This window comes from Sander vitreus, chromosome 23 (genome assembly GCF_031162955.1).
Source record: "Sander vitreus isolate 19-12246 chromosome 23, sanVit1, whole genome shotgun sequence".
Classification (NCBI taxonomy): Eukaryota; Metazoa; Chordata; class Actinopteri; order Perciformes; family Percidae; genus Sander; species Sander vitreus.
In genome coordinates, this window is record NC_135877.1 from 3,036,830 (window position 1) to 3,057,119 (window position 20,290).

General features: G+C 39.3%; 1 protein-coding gene across 1 annotated transcript; it reads right to left on the reverse strand.

Moving 5' to 3' along the window:
- Positions 1–574: 574 nt before the first annotated feature.
- On the reverse strand, positions 575–11,445 carry LOC144512029 (deoxynucleoside triphosphate triphosphohydrolase SAMHD1-like). Its single transcript, XM_078242561.1, has 14 exons — positions 10,759–11,445; positions 9,717–9,877; positions 9,382–9,497; positions 8,097–8,191; positions 6,883–7,023; positions 6,689–6,789; positions 6,385–6,493; positions 5,773–5,864; positions 5,520–5,635; positions 3,597–3,730; positions 2,245–2,325; positions 1,988–2,092; positions 1,768–1,905; positions 575–1,239 (listed from the first exon to the last, which is right to left on the reverse strand). The coding sequence occupies exons 1-14, from the start codon at positions 10,807–10,809 to the stop codon at positions 1,168–1,170; spliced, it is 1,512 nt and encodes a 503-aa protein (XP_078098687.1). The 5' UTR covers positions 10,810–11,445; the 3' UTR covers positions 575–1,167.
- Positions 11,446–20,290: the final 8,845 nt, after the last annotated feature.

Below are 20,290 nucleotides of genomic sequence, written 5' to 3' on the forward strand. Positions count from 1 at the left end.
CTTAGGAGACCGTTTTGGGCTTTAGCAGAAAGGGGGGGAGGGACTGGGAAGTTGTCGATGTTCACATTTTTTGGAAGTCCTGGATCTTCACAGTCCTACCTACAGCACCTTTAACAAAGACATGGATCATTTTAGGATTTTGTCACCGTTGGACAAAAAAAAGACTTACTGAAGAATATAATAAGCAACTCTATACAGTACTTAATTGAGTTTTAATCATTGCAGAATACTTGACTTGAATTTGGGTGTTTTATTCCATTTTATAGCATTTGAAGAATGCAAACGAATGCAGAAGACAAAAGAACATTGAAAAAAGTGACAAAAATGTCACAAAAAGCTTCAAAAATTGGAGGAAAAGTGACAAAACAGTCGAAAACGAAAAAGACCTTAGAACGCTGTCGTAGCAGAAGCAACTAGCGTTTGCCAACATCAAGCTGACAAGAAACTCTGTGGCAGATTTCTATGATCAGTCTCTGATCTTTCTGGAGTGGTTCACTGGTCCGGCCCACTTGAGATCTGATTAGGGGGATGTGGCCCATGAACTAAAATGAGTTTGACACCACTGGCTAGAGTATACTGTTATCATAATGTTTATAGTAATCATAATTCATAATCATAATCATTTCATTTGATAGATGCAATACAAAGTGATTCCCAAATCAGAGCTTCCCATATATAATATATAATCAGATTATCACATCAATTCACACAGATTAACATAAAAACCAAACACCTTAATAATATTTAAAATCCCTAAACCACAATTTAAACATTCACTTTAACTCCACTCCATGTGGGTAGCACTTTATAGCTTGTCCTGATTATAAGGAATACACACAGAATACACAGAGAAGACTACATATCCCTGATAGCTGAATAAACCAATCCTCTACAACATGCTTCAGTTTAGACCAAGACATTTAAAGTGTGTTTAATGGTCAAACTAAAACAAAGATATGTGTCTTTTTGTGTATACTGTTGAACAGGGCTCTAAAAACTGAGTATATGACCCAAACATGCAGTAATGTATCCTGGTTCTCTGAAATCATTTGTTTTGGGAGAAAAATGGTGTCTAGTGCTACACTGTGCTCATACACCTTATAGAATCAATCATAATGAACCTATAAGTAGCAGGAAGTGTTTGATTTCTTTTTTCACTTTTATTCTCTATTTTCCGTCCGGTGGATTGTTCTGGATATTTCCCCCAGGGTTGACATCTGGTGTTGCAGTGTCTCCATACTGCATGTAAATAAAGACAGAGAAGTGTTTAGAGTATTAACAAGAGTGGTTCAGAGAGAGATTTGTCATTACTGAGGCAGGGCTATAGACTGAAAGTTTTTAGTCGATGGACAGAAAATAAATTGTTTTGATGACTATATTTATGATCATTCATTCAAGCCAAAATGCTTTAATCCAGGGGGCCTGGGTGGCCTGGTGGAAGAGTGGGAGCCCATATATAGAGGCTCTGTCCTCGATGTAGACGTGGCGTGTTTGGTTCCGGCCTACAGCAGTTTCCATCGTGTCATTTGACAGTTTCTCTCTTAGCTGTCATAAGCTAGCTAGCTAGCTCTTTTGTCTTAAGTGACGGTGCTAAGGGATAAAACAAGCTATTAGCCACCTTGGGCTTTAGTAAATGGTTACAGGCATTTTCTCCTATTTTCTTAGATCCAGAGACCAAACTATCTTAGTTATTGATAATAGAACCTCCAGCCTGAGGGCCCCACACAGTACTTGTCCTATATATAACAACCTAGATCTAAATATTACCTGAGGGTTTGGCAAGCCCTTCTTTATGCACCACTGGACCAAGCGCTTCCTGGCAGCCTCCACACTCTGCTCATCAGTCTTTCTACTGTAAACCCTGATCAGATGCTCAGAAAAGCATACTGGGAGAAGCTTGGACACCTGACAAGAATGACAGCAGCATAGAGTTGAGAATACTGACATAACAGAGGCTTCCTTACAGAGTGATTGATTTAGTTCTGACCTGGTCTTTGGGGATGTTGAATGCTGTGTTAAGGTTTCTCTTGCTGTAGAAATACACATTCTTGATGGGGTCCTCGTCTTCCATTCCATAGTTAAATGTAGTGAACTGAACGAGAAGGGGGAGAGAGAAGCCTGTTTTTATATTCCCAAGTAAATTATACCAATGGAGGAAAGCAACATCTTACAAATTAAATGATAATCAACAAAACCCAAGATTTAAAAAAAAGTAAAGTAAAAGGAATTAGACTAAAAACTCACTAAAACTACAAAGTCCTGTAGTTTCAGCGTTCCCCGAGGGACGTCTTCAGCCAATTCCCTTTCCCAACATTGTATTGTCTCCTTGGGGAGGGAGGAGAAAGGGAGAGAAGTGTGAGGGACACGAGATTTAAAATGTATTCAAACTTGACACACAGTAAAAGTATGTCCACATTAAGCAGTTCAATATAAAAACATCATCTAAAACAGCGTTTTCTCACCCCCCTCCTTAGCACCTGTGAGCTGAAAAACCTCCCTTGCAACTTTTCAACTCAGCGTCAGTAATTATTGCGTTATATCAGGTCTCGCAATGTAACAAATTGCTTCACGGCACTGAACACATACACCCGTTCAGGAACCGGCTAACAAGGTAGCGATGGAGTTTTTCACACTATCGTCATGGCTGAGCCGGCAAAAAAAGAAGCAGAAAGCTAGGAAAGCATTGTCGGAGGAACAGAAGAAGAGGAAACGGCAGACTGACCGAGAGAGGAGTCAGACACGAGTAAACGTAAGAGCTGCTAAATATCTATTCCAAAGTTGTAGGGGGAGCTCTATAGAGAAACCTGCCAGCAAAAAGCGAAAAACAAAACAAAACTGCGGCCAAAACTGCATAGCGCCCCTTTAAAATGCCAATGACAACTCACAGTAAAAGTACTTCCACATGACTTTGTTTTTCAGTTATGGCTCTCTGTCCACATTAAAAGAGAGCTTTTCCAAAACTGTCTTCAGAGTGTATGAATCTTAAAACACCAGATATATGTAAATATCAACAACTATATTGTGACTCTGGCTGTATTAAGGGAGCAGGAGGGGACTGGCAGGGTAACCAGCAGTGTCTGTAGTCCAATCACAGACGAGACTCTGTATGGCAGCAAAGTTAGAGGACAACTTAGTCATCTCGATCTAGTCAGACAACGTAGCAACCATAAAAAGCCCCTTACCAGATGTTGGCTGTGATGCACAGTTTTTTTATTTAACAATTATTTAACTAGGACTATTTTTCTTGGACTGTTTCACTGTGGGCAGGGGTCTCTATGAAAACGACCTGGAAACGCTAATGTGGACGCTAGTAGTCTTCACAAAACAAAAATCTGTTTTCTTGTAGATGTAGTCCAAGCAACATTTGATCCTATGATTTTGTTCACACTGCTATCACATCCTAAATGTAAAATAATAGAGACAACAGTAACAAGCAATGTGCACTTATCAACCACAAAAGGAGCACAGCAGCTATGTTATATCAAAACCTGTTTTTGTAACATTCAGTGTTAGCACAGCCTCAGTAAGAATATACAATATAATGTGTCAAACAGAAGTGTGTTGAAATACAGGTACACAAAGACATTAATGCACACCGAGGTCGGGACTTGTTTAAGCCTGGTTTCACCCAGAAACCTGTAGTGGTCTCGAGAGATGATCCTTTCTAGAATGTTCTTTGCCTCAGCCAGCTCCACAGAGGAAGAGTTGAGTATTTGTTGAAACACATGATCTACAGGACAAACCGAGTGAAAGACAGCTGAGTTAGAACCATACACTGTATAGAACAAACCAAAGAAAAGGTCACACATTCATTCACAGTGTTTTACAAATAAATAATTGATTGATAACAGAGGCATAACTCAAAGAATTAAGCAATATAAATAGGTCTATGCAATTAATCATTAATTCTCTTCTTGAAAATGTTTTTTTCTTTATATTTATGATTATTCTAATAAACTACTACTACCATAACATTAATTTTATCTAAACAATTTGGATAAAAGTTAGGCATGTATATCACCTATTAAAACTTTCTTATTTACGGGACCGGTTGTCATCTATTATTTAACATGTACATTAATGTACATGTACAGTAACTGAAAGGATTAGGTGAAGGAGGTGTGTGATTATAGTGGCTTTCCTGAGTACTGACCAGGTGTGAAGTTCTGTTAGGGGGGTTGTGGGGGAGCCTATTATCTTGCTGGCCTGATTTGTGATTTTTCTGTTAAATCAAATTGCACAATTGTAGCTTATTAACAGTAACTAGGAACGGAAAGTTCAGGATTTCTCCAGGTGCTAAAGCAACGTGCATGGAGCTACAGTAAAAGCATTGCTAGCGTGTAGAGTTTGGAGGGTTGTGTCTTTTATTTAGCCGTTAGGATATATCCTTACCTTTTCCTAAATGTTCCTAATTATATTTCAGGACTAACTAGCTCTATACTGCAACACTGTTTCCACGTCTTCTACATAGATAATAGTGAGGCTTCTGACTCTTTAGAGTAGCGTGAATGAGAGCCTGTAAAGACAATCTTTGTCCGTAGTTTTGGAAATCAGGATGGGATGGATAAAGAAAAGGGTCTTTTGAATGGCAAGTTCAGCTTCAAAGCCCTTCCAGATGGTTCTTTCTACAAGTTATTTGCATGTACTGTGGATGTGAACTGAGTTACCAACGGAGTAAGTCCAGTCTCAAACACCACATGCTGGCCAAGCATACAGCTGATGCTGAGAACCCTCCTCCTCCTCGCCAAAGGCAGCAAACACTTACAATTACATCATTACATTTACCTTACCAAGATACCTGTACAATGTGTCTCTTGCTGAAATGCACAAGCTCCATTGTTTTGTGTTGAGCTGCTTGAAAACTATGTTGAGATACCTTTTTAGTGTAAAGTGGGACACTACATTGTGTTAGTATTACCAAGTAATGTTACATTCAGGACAATATGCCCATCTGTTGTTGCTTGATGGGTTTGAGTTTGCCATATTATGCTCCCAGCATATTCTTTGAGCATACAGTGCCAGTAGGGACCTTTGAGCTTATTTTGGAGAATATTCTCAATGTTTGTCATTGTTTTGAATTGTTACAATAAGAATAAACATTTGCATAAATAAAGCATATTTATCCGCTCCCATATTGATAAGAACATTAAAACCTGAAAAATATCCCTTTTAAAGTACATTTTGAACAAATTAAAAAATGTGTGATTAATTTGTGAGTTAACTATGGACAATCATTGATTAAATACTGCGATTAAATATTTTAATGGATGACAGCCCTCGTAACTAAACTGCTAAATGTAGGTTTTGATATATAGTTCCTCAGCTCCTTGCTTATGCATTAATATGCTAGCATCACCAAAAATAGTGTGCTTTCTGCCAAAATAGTACGACTGTGGACCTCAATAGTTGATCTCCTTGTGTGCAGGTAAGAAATCAGAATCCTTAGAATAATTCTGAAAATGTTCAGTTGTTTTTAATGTTAAAACACAAGCTCACAGCACACAGTGGTATCTACAGACCTGTCAGCTTGGTGTAGGCCTCCATGTCACCTATGGCTGTGGAGAGAGTGAACTCCTTCCCTCCTGAGCCTTTAATCTTGATATGCTCATCTGCTTTTAAAAAGGCCTCTGCGATCCTGAATGATCATACCCAACATATTATCACTTTTATGCATACCACACAATAGAGTGAATTATGAAGCAAATGAAATAAGCTTCATCAGAAGAAGCTAATTGTTGTTAGAGGCCCAACGTGGGAAGGTTAGCTACTCACATGTACTCTATGCTCTTGCACACGCTGTGCTGGTAGGCTCTTCTGTGGAGACAGATCCTGGTGTGGAACATGTTATACAGATTGCCCACCTCCTGTTTAGAGAATTGTCTATAGTTTAGTCACAACTAATAAGGCAAGGCAGCTTTATTTATTCAGCACATTTCAACAACAAGACAATTCAAAATGCTTTACATAAAACATTTACGGTGGCTGACGGGGGGGTAAACACACTGCAACTTAATGAAACACAAGCAAATCAAGCTGTTCCACTCAGCGCTCCCCCTAGAGGCCTGGAGAACTTCCGTTGTGTAAACTAGATGCAGCCTTTGTTTAGTTGCATTTGTTTCCGGGGTTGTGTGCTTTTCTTTTTTCATCGTTTTTTTTATTAGTTGCTTGTGTTTTGTCTATTTGTGTTTCATTAAGTTGCAGTGCGTTTGCCCCTGTCGGCCACAGTAAACATTAATGAGCAGTTAAAAGAATTAAAAACCTTTATTAAAGAGAATATCAAATAGAATAGAATAAGACAGGTATAGAATAAAAGCATGAAGATAAGATAAATAGATGGTGTTTTAAAACTGGATTTAACAAAAACAGGAGTAACGATGTCAGCACCTTGTCTCTACTGCAGATGTGATTCAGCCCGTTCACCTCACACACTCTGGCAAACTGTATGAAGCGGAGATGGTCAAAGTTGTTCTGCATGCCCAGGTGGTAGCAGTCCCTGAGAAGAGACAGAGTGAAGAAATGTGTAATGGACTTCTTACTTTAAACTAATCAAAGCTACCTGGAGGATGCTACGTATTGTTAAAATAATCAGGAGATTATTATAAATGTTCAGGAGAAAATAATACATAGCAGTTTATCACTCTGCATCAAACAATGAATTGCTCTACAGTAGCTGTTCAACAAGCCCCACCTGGCAAAGTAGTCAAACTTGTCCACATCAATGCCGTTTGTTTTGTTGGCCACGATTTCAAAGAGGAAGAATTTGTCCTTTTCCCGACCAATCTCTGACCACTGTGGAGATGACAGCATATTAATGGCATTATAATCAATGATGATGATGATGATACTGACTGTTGTCACTCAATTCACACAGGCAGGACTGACCTGGACTGCTTCAGGGTCCTTCACTCCTTCAATCATCTTTTTGATGAAATTCACGTCCTCATCATTCAGATCATAGGCATCCAGCTTCAGATTATTAGATTTCACCAGATGGTCAAACATCTCTACAGAGGCTTCTTCATGCTAAAAGATACAAATTGCTAATGTTATTATGAGACTTAAAAAAAAGACATAAAGTAAAGAAAGTATAAAAAAAAGCTCTTATGGTCCTCTGCTATTCTGCCTGTTTTGGCCTTTTCTCCACGTCAGCCTGTATAGCCTTTTCTCCTCAACTGAACTGGAGATGGAGTAGTGAAACAGAAAAGACTTCTCATGATCTTCTCAAGCCTGCGCCGTGTTGGCCCAAGGTTCTCCTGGCTCAAAGAACCAGACCGTCCAACACTGAACCAGCAGAGACCCAGAATCTCTCTCTTCTCTCCTGTGTGAGCCCAACTTCTGCCTAAACACTGAACATTCTGCTGTTCACAGCCTCTAGGTAATATGAGTACATGCAATTTTAGTGGTACCAAATATATTAATCACAAGTGTACATCCCACCAACCCTCCATAGATTTGGTTTCTACAAAAGACTAATGACAATAAACACAAGAATACTCATTTAATGTTAACCTACATTTTATTAATCACTGCACATGAATAATATCGCAAAATACCAGGAATACCACGGCTAATTGTACTTAAAGGAATAGTTTGATATTTTATGAAATAAGATACAGAATTTGAATTACTGAGCTGGTAGGCAGGTATTGTTACTATTGGACAGAGTCAGGCTAGCTGTTTCTATTGACTTCCAGTCTTTATGCTAAGCTAAGATACTGGCTGATGGCAGTGTTGGGAAAGCTAAGAACTACAGCAAAGCTAGGGAGAAATGTAGTTTACTAAAGTCAATTAAACTACTTTGTAAACAGGTCATGTTCAAGTTCAGTTTTACAAGTTGTACTATTATTATTTATTTATTATCTATTATTCAGGTCTATTTTTGTTTTATTATATTTATCTATTTATCTTCATTATTGTTGCCGTGTCTGCCACAATTATTACATCCCACCCAACCTTGACTTTTAAACACAAACCTGTTGTTTATGTCTTTGCTGATTATTTCCTGTTTGTTTTCAAATGATTTTCTAGCTTAATGCAGGCCCTGGCTGTTGGGTTATTATTTCACACATCAGACAACAAAAATAATAATTTCTTACCTTCCACTTTGCCATTTTATCACCTAGTTCACCTGAAGGATGTGTTGCTTTGGGTATGAACATTTGATCATACAGATGGGAAAAAGGTCCATGTCCTAGATATGGAGAAATAAATATAAATGAACCTAATGAGCATTGTATGCAAAGTGAACTGAGGTCAACTGTGAAGTGAACCGTTTGTAGAGCTAGTATATTTTAAAGGCCTGTTTTGTGTTTTCTGTTGATGCAAATTCAACATTTCTTCCATGTTTATTTGTTGTAATTTTCTCAGCATTATTTTCCATCAATGCAACAACATAATGGAAGTCATGCCAAAAGCCATGGCAGTCGTTAAAAAAAATACTCGTCAATTTTGCAACGCAAATTTCAACAGAATTTCAGTCCGTCTGCGGCTGCAGGACCTGGAGCTCACTGCCAGTGTTTCAGTTTGACTGTTATAAAGTCTTTAGATAATTAAAAGGTGTTTATTTAGAAGCGGGCTGGCTGGTTAGTTGTTAGGTGATAGAAACCCTGCTTCCCCCGTTCTGTTGGCTCAGAGCTCCACAGCCTAAGTCCACAGAGGCGAGGCGCAGATAGACGCGAGAGAGCACATATGTGAGGTTGCAGTGACAGAATCAAGAGGTTGTAATCACTGAGTTGTGGTTATGATGGAAAATGAACCCAAGTAAAAAAAAAAGTATACGAGTACATTTTTCATTGCAAGTTTGCAGCTGTCATTGTGTTGATGTAAATATAAATGAGGGTGAGTACTTTTTCTACAAGTGCAAATTTCAAATGACACCAACTTACACCATTACACCAACCACCACCATCAAGTGATGCTGCCTGTTGCCAATTGGCTCGAATAGTATTTTGTGGCTTGTGCACTCCTTTCTGTTTGTTTTCCATTTACACAGCCAGGCCTGTGTAGGAACACCAGATTTTTTTTTCAGCGCACACAGAAAATAGAAACCTAGGTGGCCGTGAGAAGATATTAACTAAATTTGACAAAAAGTGTACTGGATTAGCATGGCTTACGGCACCTTTTATTGCCTGCCATAACCCTTACCATCACTATAGATAAGCACGTTTTTTTCTGCCAATTCCTACATAGACATACACACACATACATACACAAATGTAATGAAAAAAATGTTAACAAGAGTAAAAATAAAAACTAATGTAAACATAGACATGGTATAATGCACACAGGATAAATGCTGAAAACTGAATTTTAATCACACCCAGTAATAACCATTTAAAACATAGGACATGATGTTATAGTGAAAAGGTGTGTATCACTCACCCAGGTCATGGCAGAGACCAGCAATCTTCACACAAAGGACGTCTCTGTCATTGATGTTGAGTTCCGGCTGCCTTGTACGCAGAGCTTCAACAAGTTGACCTGCCAAGTGCCCCACCCTTCATCACCAGACACAATACACAACAATAAAAAACTCATGAAACAATTAGTATTCTACTGACAAACTGGAAATATGAACTTGTATTATACCTGCACTGATGTATGCAATGTGTTTACTTTGGTTTTATTGATGCTTTACTGCCAACTAGTCTTCACTTAATTTAGATTGTGATTCCCTTAAGACTCAAAACTATTTATCTGATACCATACCAACATACCCAATGGAGTGTTCAAAGCGGTTGTGGGACGCTCCAGGGTAAACAAAGTAGACCCCTCCAAGCTGCTTGATGTTTCTCAGTCTCTGGAACTGAGGTGTGTCGATGATTTTGATGAGAAGTGGGTGTAACTTCACCGTCTTGTGGATGGGATCATTAAACACCTGACAGAACACATAGAACATAAACTCAGTCCAATGATGACCCAAAAGAGTCCCAGTAAACCCAGCTCCAGTTCTCCTGAGGGTAGCTGCGAGCTACCTAGAGAATGTTCTTACATGAGGCCAATGAGCCCAAACATTAATTCAAAGCTACAAAGGAATGGGTTAATAACATGCTGATGGGACCAATTAACACTGGTTCAACCAAGGGTTATGTGTATAAAGGCGTCAGGCTGCCCTACACCTGTTATCAGGTAACATGCCAAATGTTAACATATGGTGAACACCTGACCTGCTCGGGAGCAGGATAAATTGGAGATTACATCAACACTCGACTGATAACGGCGTCACCGTTCTTAGAAGATCCAGTAGAACTCGGTGCGCAGATAGCAAGGTGCACTCAGAAAAATTAGAACATTTAGAGACCGACAACCCCGTTAACATTCCCTGATGGGTATCTTTATGAAAGATTTAGATTTAGCGGAGGGAATTACGTATCTTTGTCAGCTTTTTGAGCTGTATGTTGCCAATGCGATCGGTTTGAATTATGTTTTTATAATCTCCTCATATTTGCTCCAACGATCCATTTACCAAACGTTTACCAGTAAAAAGACTCCTGAGTCATCAGTGAACTAGTTTTTCTTCATTTTTTCATACTGCAATCTTCCTCATCTTCATTGTCCGTGCCTCCGACGTCTCATCATCTTTTGATGTAGACTGACAATAGATTCAACAAAAGATGGTGAACATATACAATCTTGACTTTGTGATTGTGTATGATTGCTGTCTATTCTATAAGCTCTTCAGCTTCCCTGTGTTTAGTCTTCCTCATCTCTCCAGTCCTGAAAATGTAGTGTGATGTACGGTTAGGCTCGACATCTTACCTTATAGTCCATCTTCAATTTCTTCTGTGGCGTTTCAGAGCTGTCAGACATTGTATCTGCGTCTAACCGATGTTAGGACAGTCCCACGAATAATGTTCTATCACGTTGTTTATACAGCTGATCAGGGCAGGTCTGTACAAAGATAACCCAACATGCCTGGCTTTTATATATTCACCACACCTATCAGATTGGTTCCTGCCCTCATATGGAAATTATTTTGTGTTTGATTGGACAAACAAACAAAAAACATTTCAAAAGACCAACTAACATACCTCAAACTTAAATACAGTTGCTGAATGAAATGTTAAATTAATATTCTGGCCACCATATCATTATCATCACTGTTTGCTAATTTACAGAGAGGTCCAACATCATTTTTTCCTTCTTTATTCTTTCTGCATAACACCTTTATAGTCTACAGTTCAGTAGTTAGGAATATGCTCTCACTTTGACAGCTGCCTCAGGGTCTTTCTGCAGGTCGCTGTCAGGGGGGGGACAGCTTCTAAAAAACCCAACAGTGTTGCATTACCTGCAGTTTAGGCTGAAATTATCTTATTTAGTATCTCTGTCTTTTCCATTCCCTGTACCAGATCCTGTCCAGGTCTTGGACTGCTTTTAGGAAGGCATTTTATAGTCAAACCATCTGTCTTTATTTCTGTCAGAGTAAGACATGTTGTTGGCATTATTAATATTTTGTACATGTTTTGGGTCCTGTAATATGACTTCTGACAGATGCTGCTGCATTTGTTCTGTTTTTGTCTGCTGATATCAGACAGGGGGACTTAAGTTCTGCTGTGTGACATTATTTGTTACCCTTGGGTAACATGTTTGTGAATGAAACTCACCCACAAACGCAGCAGAACAGGTACCTTCATACAACCTGCTCAATAATTACATGCACTGTTGGCGGTGGTAGTTGTTTTTGTTTAGAATTCCAGAATAACAATTGTGTTGTTCATATAGCTTTTAAGCGGAGCTAAAAACTGCTTTGGTTGCTGGGTCCTGGGTCGGGTAACATGTTTGTGAATGAACACATACACAGCAGAACAGGTAGCAATATATAGCAATATAAGGACGTTGATTATGCTAATGATGATGATGACATCTCACAAATGTGCACAGATGGTCTTCATCAGGATGAAATTGACAACAGTCATGAACACTCAAAATGACTCCTTCATGTTCATGACAGGTGTTATGTCATAATAATGACGGTGTCATGCCAGTCTTATGCACACCCCTTCAAATAAAGTGTTACCTAAAGTCTTGTATGGAACCCATGTAACGTTCTTTGCCAGTAAAATTAAAGATTTTTTCCATTGCATTTTGGGAGTTTCATTCAATTTCATAGTATTTGAAAAAAAAAATGGTATAAAAACAGTATCCATACTAGCTGATCTTTGACATAAACCAGTCTGTGATTCACTCAACATCCTCTGATCTTAACTTGTAGCCAAAATATTTCATAATTTCTGCTTTGTTTAAACTCAACAATTAAGCATAATGTCATTTGAATTAGGTTTATTGACCATGAATTAAAAATAACGTAAAAAAAAATGTACCAAAAGCATCAAAAGAGACACAACGTAGGAAAAAGAAACAAAAAAATGTCATTTTCCATTTTCACCTGGACGGACAGCAAGTTCATGGTCGACAGGAAGACAACACAAGGGTTAATTACACTGATGTTCATAAGTAATTCACTCGACTCATCAAAGAGAGAGAAAGTACAGTACGGACAGAGGAAGTAGGGAGTAAAACAAAAACGTAACTCTATTTTGTAATTCTGTAACATTCATTTCTCCGTAAATAGTGTTGAAGTTTAGAAATTACAGTTTCAAAGCAGCTCCCCAACACTGCTGAAATGTAATTGTCCGCTGTGGATTCTACAGAGTCCTTAAAGGCCCAAAAGATAATTATAAATAATAAGCATGAGGATCAGCTGATACTCCCAGTTCAACTAGTTTTTCTTCATTTCATACTCAATCTTCCTGCCAGTAAAGCCTATTGGAATTTTAGAGAGAGCGCCCAAAAGAGAATAAGTGAATATAGACACTGCTGACTGTTTAAATGCAGTGTTGGCCAGCAACAACAGTCCTGCAGGTAGGGCCAACCAGTCATACAAGAGTCCAAACAATAGATGTTCTCTTTTTAAAGAGCTACATGCCATCATGCACCCACACCCTAGTTCATTACACTGATGTTTAAAAGTCATTCACTCGACTCAAAGGGAGAGAGTACAGTACGTGCAGAGGAAGAGGAGTAAAACTGAAACTTAAAACATTATTTTGTAATTCTGTAACATTCAGTCGTCACTCATTGAAGATTATTGAAGTTTACAAATTACAGCAGTTGCAATTGCAACTGCTGTAATTCAATTGGAATCTGCTGTTCAGCAAGCTAAAACAATTGCAGCTCTCCTCTACTCACTTTGATGAGTACAGGAGTTATGACCTCCTCATCCACGCTCTTTGTGGTAACGAAAGGCATCCTTCTCCTAGGAAGAGATCTCATGGCTGCCTTAAACATCTGCATTCAAGGCAATACTGTCTGACCTCCGTCCACTGCTCCTCCTGTTTCTGTGTTGACTGCAGACTCTACACCTGCATTATGCATCCCTGCTGCTCCTTACATCGGATGTGCACACAGCTTTGTGCATTAGGTGAAAATCGACCATACTGTCAAACCTGTACGTCAAAAAACTACGACCACGGTCTTTTGCTGTAAGGGCTTCTGTCTCAGCGGAACTGGATCGCTTGCTGAAAGCTGGCGTCATTAAAAATATGAATGCATCATCCCTGTGTTTCACCTATAATAGTCACAGGACAGAGAACTGGTGGAATAAGAAAGTGCACCCCCCACCGTGAACCTAACAAATCCGTAGGTACAGACTGCTACCCTCTGCTCTATGTGGATGAACTGTTTGCAAACCTACAAGGTGTGAAGGTGTTCTCTTCAACTGATCTGGCTAATGTATATTACCAGCTGCCCCTCTATGAAGATAGCTGAGACCTCACAGCATTCATCACACACCAGGGTCTTTTCAGATACTGTAGGGTACCCTATGTTACGTCAAAACAAAGGATTATGGGAAATGTAGTTTTCATTGAATTTGCCCAGATATGAAATTAACCACTGTTCATTCATATATTTAGCTGTATGACAAACACTTTTTGTAGATCATTCGGTTAAATGATTATGCAGTTTGTTTGTTATGAGCCACCGTACTGTGTTGTCCTATCCAATCAGAATGATCGGTGGCCCAGTTCACTTTTATCCCTGGTCTGTATTGGCTCTCGATGGTCGAATATTTGGATTAAATGCAGTCGTTTACCTTCAGTGTGATCATTGACTCATACCAACCCATACCAACTTTTACACTTTTGTATTTATTTAGCTCTATCTTTGTAGGTCCCTACATCATTCTTATGTTTTACACTTAGGTGCACTGTTTACATGTTTAATGTGCCTTATGTAAAGCTTCACAACATTCTGTGCCAATGCTATCTAGAAAATATGGGTAGCCTATATTTTTGTTTAGTTCTACAGTATAGGACAACTACAGTCTTGCCTTCGATCTGCTCTTCACTGCTGACTCTTATTTTATGATAGTGTCATCTTTTACAGAAAAAGGGAGCTGTTGCACTCTAACTCTATACGTATGCTGCATTCTACCGCTAGGCAGCCACTGTTATAAAGCAGGTATTAGCTGAGACCCTGAGTACAAAGAGAGAGAGAGAAAAGATAGTAACTACTGAATGTACAGTGCTTTGCTACCATGCTTGCGACTAAGAAGTGTTGTAATAATGTAAATGCTTACTGTTGACGTAAACGGCACCTGTTGAACATTCAGGTGTTCTTCTATTCACCAGCCTACACTACACGAGGTTTCTGCCTGTTTAAAGGAAGTCTTTCCTCACCGCTGCTGCACCAAATGCTTGCTCTTGTGGGAATTGTTGGGTCTCTGTGAATTATAGAGTGTGGTCTAGACCTACTCTATCTGTTAAGTTTCCTGAGATAACATTACAGTGGGGCAAAAAAGTATTTAGTCAGCCACCAATTGTGCAAGTTCTCCCACTTAAAAAGATGAGAGAGGCCTGTAATTTTCATCATAGGTACACTTCAACTATGAGAGACAAAATGAGAAAAAAATCCAGAAAATCACATTGTAGGATCTTTTATTAATTTATTTGCAAATTCCTTGGGAAAAGGAGAAGTATTTGGTCACCTACAAACAAGCAAGATTTCTGGCTCTCACAGACCTGTAACTTCTTCTTTAAGAGGCTCCTCTGTCCTCCACTTACCTGTATTAATGGCACCTGTTTGAACTTATCAGTATAAAAGACACCTGTCCACAATCTCAAACAGTCACACTCCAAACTCCACTATGGCCAAGACCAAAGAGCTGTCAAAGGACACCAGAAACAAAATTGTAGACCTGCACCAGGCTGGACTGAAGACTGAATCTGCAATAGGTAAGCAGCTTGGTGTGAAGAAATCAACTGTGGAAACAATTATAAGAAAATGGAAGACATACAAGACCACTAATAATCTCCCTGATCCACAGCTGCTCTCAGGAGCTCTGATAGACCAGGCCAAACACCTAGGCAACCTGAGCTTCAACATCTGGAACAAGATGAAGGACATGGTCTCCTACACTCTTGTGATTCTGGACCCAAACACTGTTCATCTAACACTCAACCTGTCTGAAGATCTGACCAGTGTGAAACAAGGACAGAGACTGCAGATTCCTGATAATCCCGAGAGATTTGGTAAACACTGGTGTGTCCTGGGCTCTGAGGGCTTTACCTCAGGTACTCACAGCTGGGATGTTGAGGTTGGAGACAGTTGTTTCTGGGACGTGGGCGTGTTAGCAGAGTCTGCCCAGAGGAAGGGAGACACAAAGTCTGGATTATGTGCAATGGGGGTCTGTGACGGTGAATGCTCGGCAGACCATGATCTCGTACTGCAGAAGCAGCTCGAGAGGATCAGAGTGACTCTGGACTGGAACAGAGGAAAGCTGTCGTTCTCTGATCCTGATACTAACGCACACATACACACCCTCACACACACTTTCACTGAGAGGATGTTTCCATACATTTTAGGTACTGGTGAAATGAAGATATTACCAGTGAAGATGTGTGTGACACTGGAACAGAGCAGTTAGGGATAAAGAAGATGATTATATTCATGATGTTGTTTATTTGTTAAAGGGAAAAATCACCAAATTTAACATCTTAATCAGCACCTGTCCTCCTGCTGTCTCATTATTACAAAGATATCTTTATTTTTCTTACACTTTCTTATTGCTGGTATTCAATTTGAAAATCTGCTTTTTGTTTCTGTTGTCGACCCCTTTCATTTGTAAAATTATTTCATGTAGTTTCAGATCTTTTGGTTCATTTAGCCCTTTTCTTTTTTTGTCGATACTGTTTCATTTGATATTGTTGATGTTTTATTATTTGGATTTGGTGTGTCTGGAGCCATGAAGACCAGCAAACACTTTGTAGAAGCTGATTTGATCCAAATAAAGAAAAAAGAAACAATTTATCAATAACTGCATGTTTCGTGCATCCCTGTGGAGGCTGGGGGCATTGAACCCGAGTGGACAATGTTCAAAGTTTGCATTGCTGAAGCTGCGGTGAGGAGCTGTGGTCTTAGGGTCTTAGGTGCCTCAAGGGGCGGTAACCCACGAACACCGTGGTGGACACCGGTGGTCAGGGAAGCCGTCCGACTGAAGAAGGAGTCTTTCCGGGATGTGTTATCCCAGACGACTCCGGAGGCAGTTGCAAGGTACCGAAGGGCCCGAAGGGCTGCAGCCTCTGCTTTGAAAGAGGCAAAGCAGCGTGTGTGGGAGAAGTTCGGAGAAGACATGGAGAAGGACTTTCGGTCGGCACCAAGGTACTTCTGGAAAACCGTTCGCCACCTCAGGAGGGGGAAGCGGAGGCAGTTGCGGCGCCTGCCTAGGGAGGTGTTCCAGGCACGTCCAGCTGGGAGGAGGCCTCGGGGGAGACCCAGGACTAGGTGGAGGGATTATATCTCTAACCTGGCCTGGGAACGCCTCGGGATCCCCCAGTCGGAGCTGGTTAATGTGGCCCGGGAAAGGGAAGTTTGGGGTCCCCTGCTGGAGCTGCTACCCCCGCGACCCGACCCCGGATAAGCGGATGAAGATGGATGGATGGATGCATGTTTTCATGTTTCATTTTCCCCCATCTAACAACCTTTATTTTAAATTCTAGTCCTGATTATAAGGTTTCCAAACATTAAAAGCAATGCTTAATTACATTGTTTACATTCTATACAAACATCCATAATATATAAGGCATTTTCTGTTGAAAATTAAATGAAAAAAAATTCTATTTAACATGTCAGTTTTAAGGTAGATGTCTCAGTTTGGAGTCAGACTTCATATAATGTTAGTGATTTAGTCACTGGATCTTTCTCTTCATAAAACAAATATACAGATCAGAAAAGAAGTGAAATGACATTCCATGTGAAAAGATAGACAACAGAAAGTACACTGAAAAGAAAATCTAAATTGTCTCAAATAAATATCAACAAAGAGACAATTATAATCTTAATATATGTCCCAAAACCCCAGAAACTTAAAGTACCATCTCGTTTCTGATGACTGATATGAATGTAATTAGTTCTGAAGATACTTGGTCATAAACCAAAGTATTGGACACATTCAGATGTTGATCTGATGATGGAGCTAGATTTAAAGTCAGAAGATCACCAAAGCTATTACGACTGTTCCTGAGGGGAACCTGAATGTCTGTATAACATTTCATGTCAATCCATTTAATAGTTATTAAGATAATAGATTTAGTTTAGATTAATAGTTAAGATATTTCAGTGTGGAGCAAAGAGGCGGACAGACAGAAATCACCAACCATATGTTTGATATGACTCCTTCTGAAAACAAAGGAATTTAACATTAATTAAAGAGATGCTTTCATCTAAAAGTCTTCAGCCTCTCTATCTCAGCCTGCTTTTCCAGCTCATATGTCTCTTTTACACTGTGCTGCCACTTCTTTTTAATTCTCAGTACATACTTTAGCAAAATCTTTGTCTTGTAAAACATACTGAACTGGAACTTGTTGTCACTTTACTTCATACAGTGTAAGTTCTGGTTGCAGAAAAGGAAATATACTCACTATAAGCACAAACGATGAGATCTTTCAGACTGATGGAAAGAAAACAACCCAAATACACATTTAGCTGTCATTCTACTACACTTCTAAATTCACCAAAAGTTAGCATTAGATAATACATTACACGCGTATTTAAACATAAAATTACAGAAAACTTGTCATACAAAAATAATTGTTTTAATATTAGCAATCAGCTGGGGAAGTTTCATGGTTTTTACCCTAACATGCAGTGTGTGCCCCTAAATGTTGTGTGTTCTGAGAGGAACCTGCAGCAGGACTTTTCTGCTGATGCTTTGGCTCCCTCTGCTGATCAAAGTCTTCAACTCAACAAGAGTCAACTGTTTAAGGAACGGTGCATGTTCAATTCTTCTTCTTTCTCATTACTGTTGTTTACAACTGCTTACACACAACATCTTTACATGTCACACGCATTTCGTAACCTCTCACTCAAAGAGCTAAACTACACACCAAATCTCCAAAACCATGAGCTATTTCTCAGCCCTCAGCACTCAGTTTTTAATTGCATAAAACAATTATTTTTTTTAAACACAATAATTCTCTACCTAAAACACAAAAATCTAACAGGAAGTCACTTGCTTTTCCTTTTCCAAACACAACCAATCAAAATGCTACACTTATTCACCAGGTCACACACCCACTCCTTACATGTGTGAACACTAATTGCTTAACTGCTTCATTGTGTTAAAAAAAATCCCCGCGGTGGCTAAAGGGACAAGAAAAAATGTATGGATGCACTAGAAACGGGCTGCGCAGTTTACGCTGTATTGTTTTATTTTCCATAACTTTGTAGCAGTTGTGTAACTGCTATCAATCATCGTATGCTTTGTGTGTGGGCTTAATTGAATCATGAGAGGCTAAGCTTTCAATTGGTGTGTCGCATGGCTGTATATTTTGAAGATTTAATGCTTTAAAGTTATAAAAACGATTATGAGTGAAAGTTAGAGCGACGCCACAGCCACAAGGTGTGCCGTACACGGTACGGTGACTCTTAAGAGGCTAAGGCTTTCCTCTGTGTACACATGTCTTCTACGAGTATAATTGGCTGCATTATTTGTGTCCCCTTCAAAAATTGCTCTTCCGAAATTTTATGTTTATTGTCCCCCCCCTGCTGTTAGATCAGATTTACGCCCATGCTCCCGTTTCATGCCTGGGCGTGTCCAATGGTAAATTCAGATGTTCAGAATACAAAATTGTGAATTATTTTCTAAATAAAGTCACGGTTAAGTTAGTGAGCATGATGCAATCAATTGAACGCCGTTTAAACTCTTAAATTAACGATAGCCATACATAGCCTACAGTTAGCAGATTTGTGGATGTTGTCTCCCTGGTGTTAACGTTTGTTGTTTATTTGAGGAAACCTGCGATGACTTTATTTATTTTTTTATTAATGCTTTATTTGCAAATTCATAACAGTACAAGACAAGCTTAACATAAAAACGTATGCCAAATGCAAAAAAACATAGCTCAACAATGAAGCAATGTGGTGTTTCTAGTGCATCCATACATTTTTTCTTGTCCCTTTAGCCACTGCGGGGCATTTTTTGCCCAAAACTTTTTTTTCTTAAATCCCCAAGAGTCCAAGGAAATGGAATATCCAAGCCATTATATCCAAAACGAGCTGTTTGCTTCACAATTTTGACGTTTCTGGCCGAATCACAACGGAAAATCGCTAAACTGTTTTTCATTTCCGTATTTGTATTGCGTCCTCGCTTCTCTCTTGAGGCTCCTAGCAACTTGATGTGGGCGTCACCATAGACATGGGCGTCACTGTATTCTCTGACTTCTAAGGTTTCCATGGATACCTGGTATAAGCCAATCGGTAAAGGTTTGCCTGTGACACACCAATGGAAAGCTGAGGACTCCTCTGACGCGATGTGAGCCCACGTGTACTCGAGCGGCATTTGCTCGGACCAGTTAGATTTAAATGCTATAAGACGCGTCTACATTTTTAGCCAATGAGCAGACAAGAAGATAGATACCAAATATGGTATGGTAAAATATGAACTAAGCTCAACACACTTACCTGAGACTCTACACCTGACTGTCCCTGGTCTCCCTGTTCCTCAGGTCTTTCTGTCTCCTTTGCCTGTGACATAGTGACGTTACTATTTCCATAAGCACCCATTCTTATAAAGATGTTACCAAATTCTCTTGATATGAGAACTTATTGTACTTACTTGGCGTTTTGGTGTAAGCCTACTGAAAAAGGATCTTATGTCTGTTTCTCATTTCTCTGTCATTTTATCTAAGCAACAACAACACAAATCTTTAACGTCAGATGTCTAAATATGTGTTAGTTTCATAGGTTCACCACGCGGTCATATTATAATTATGAAATGATCTTGCGTCCTCCA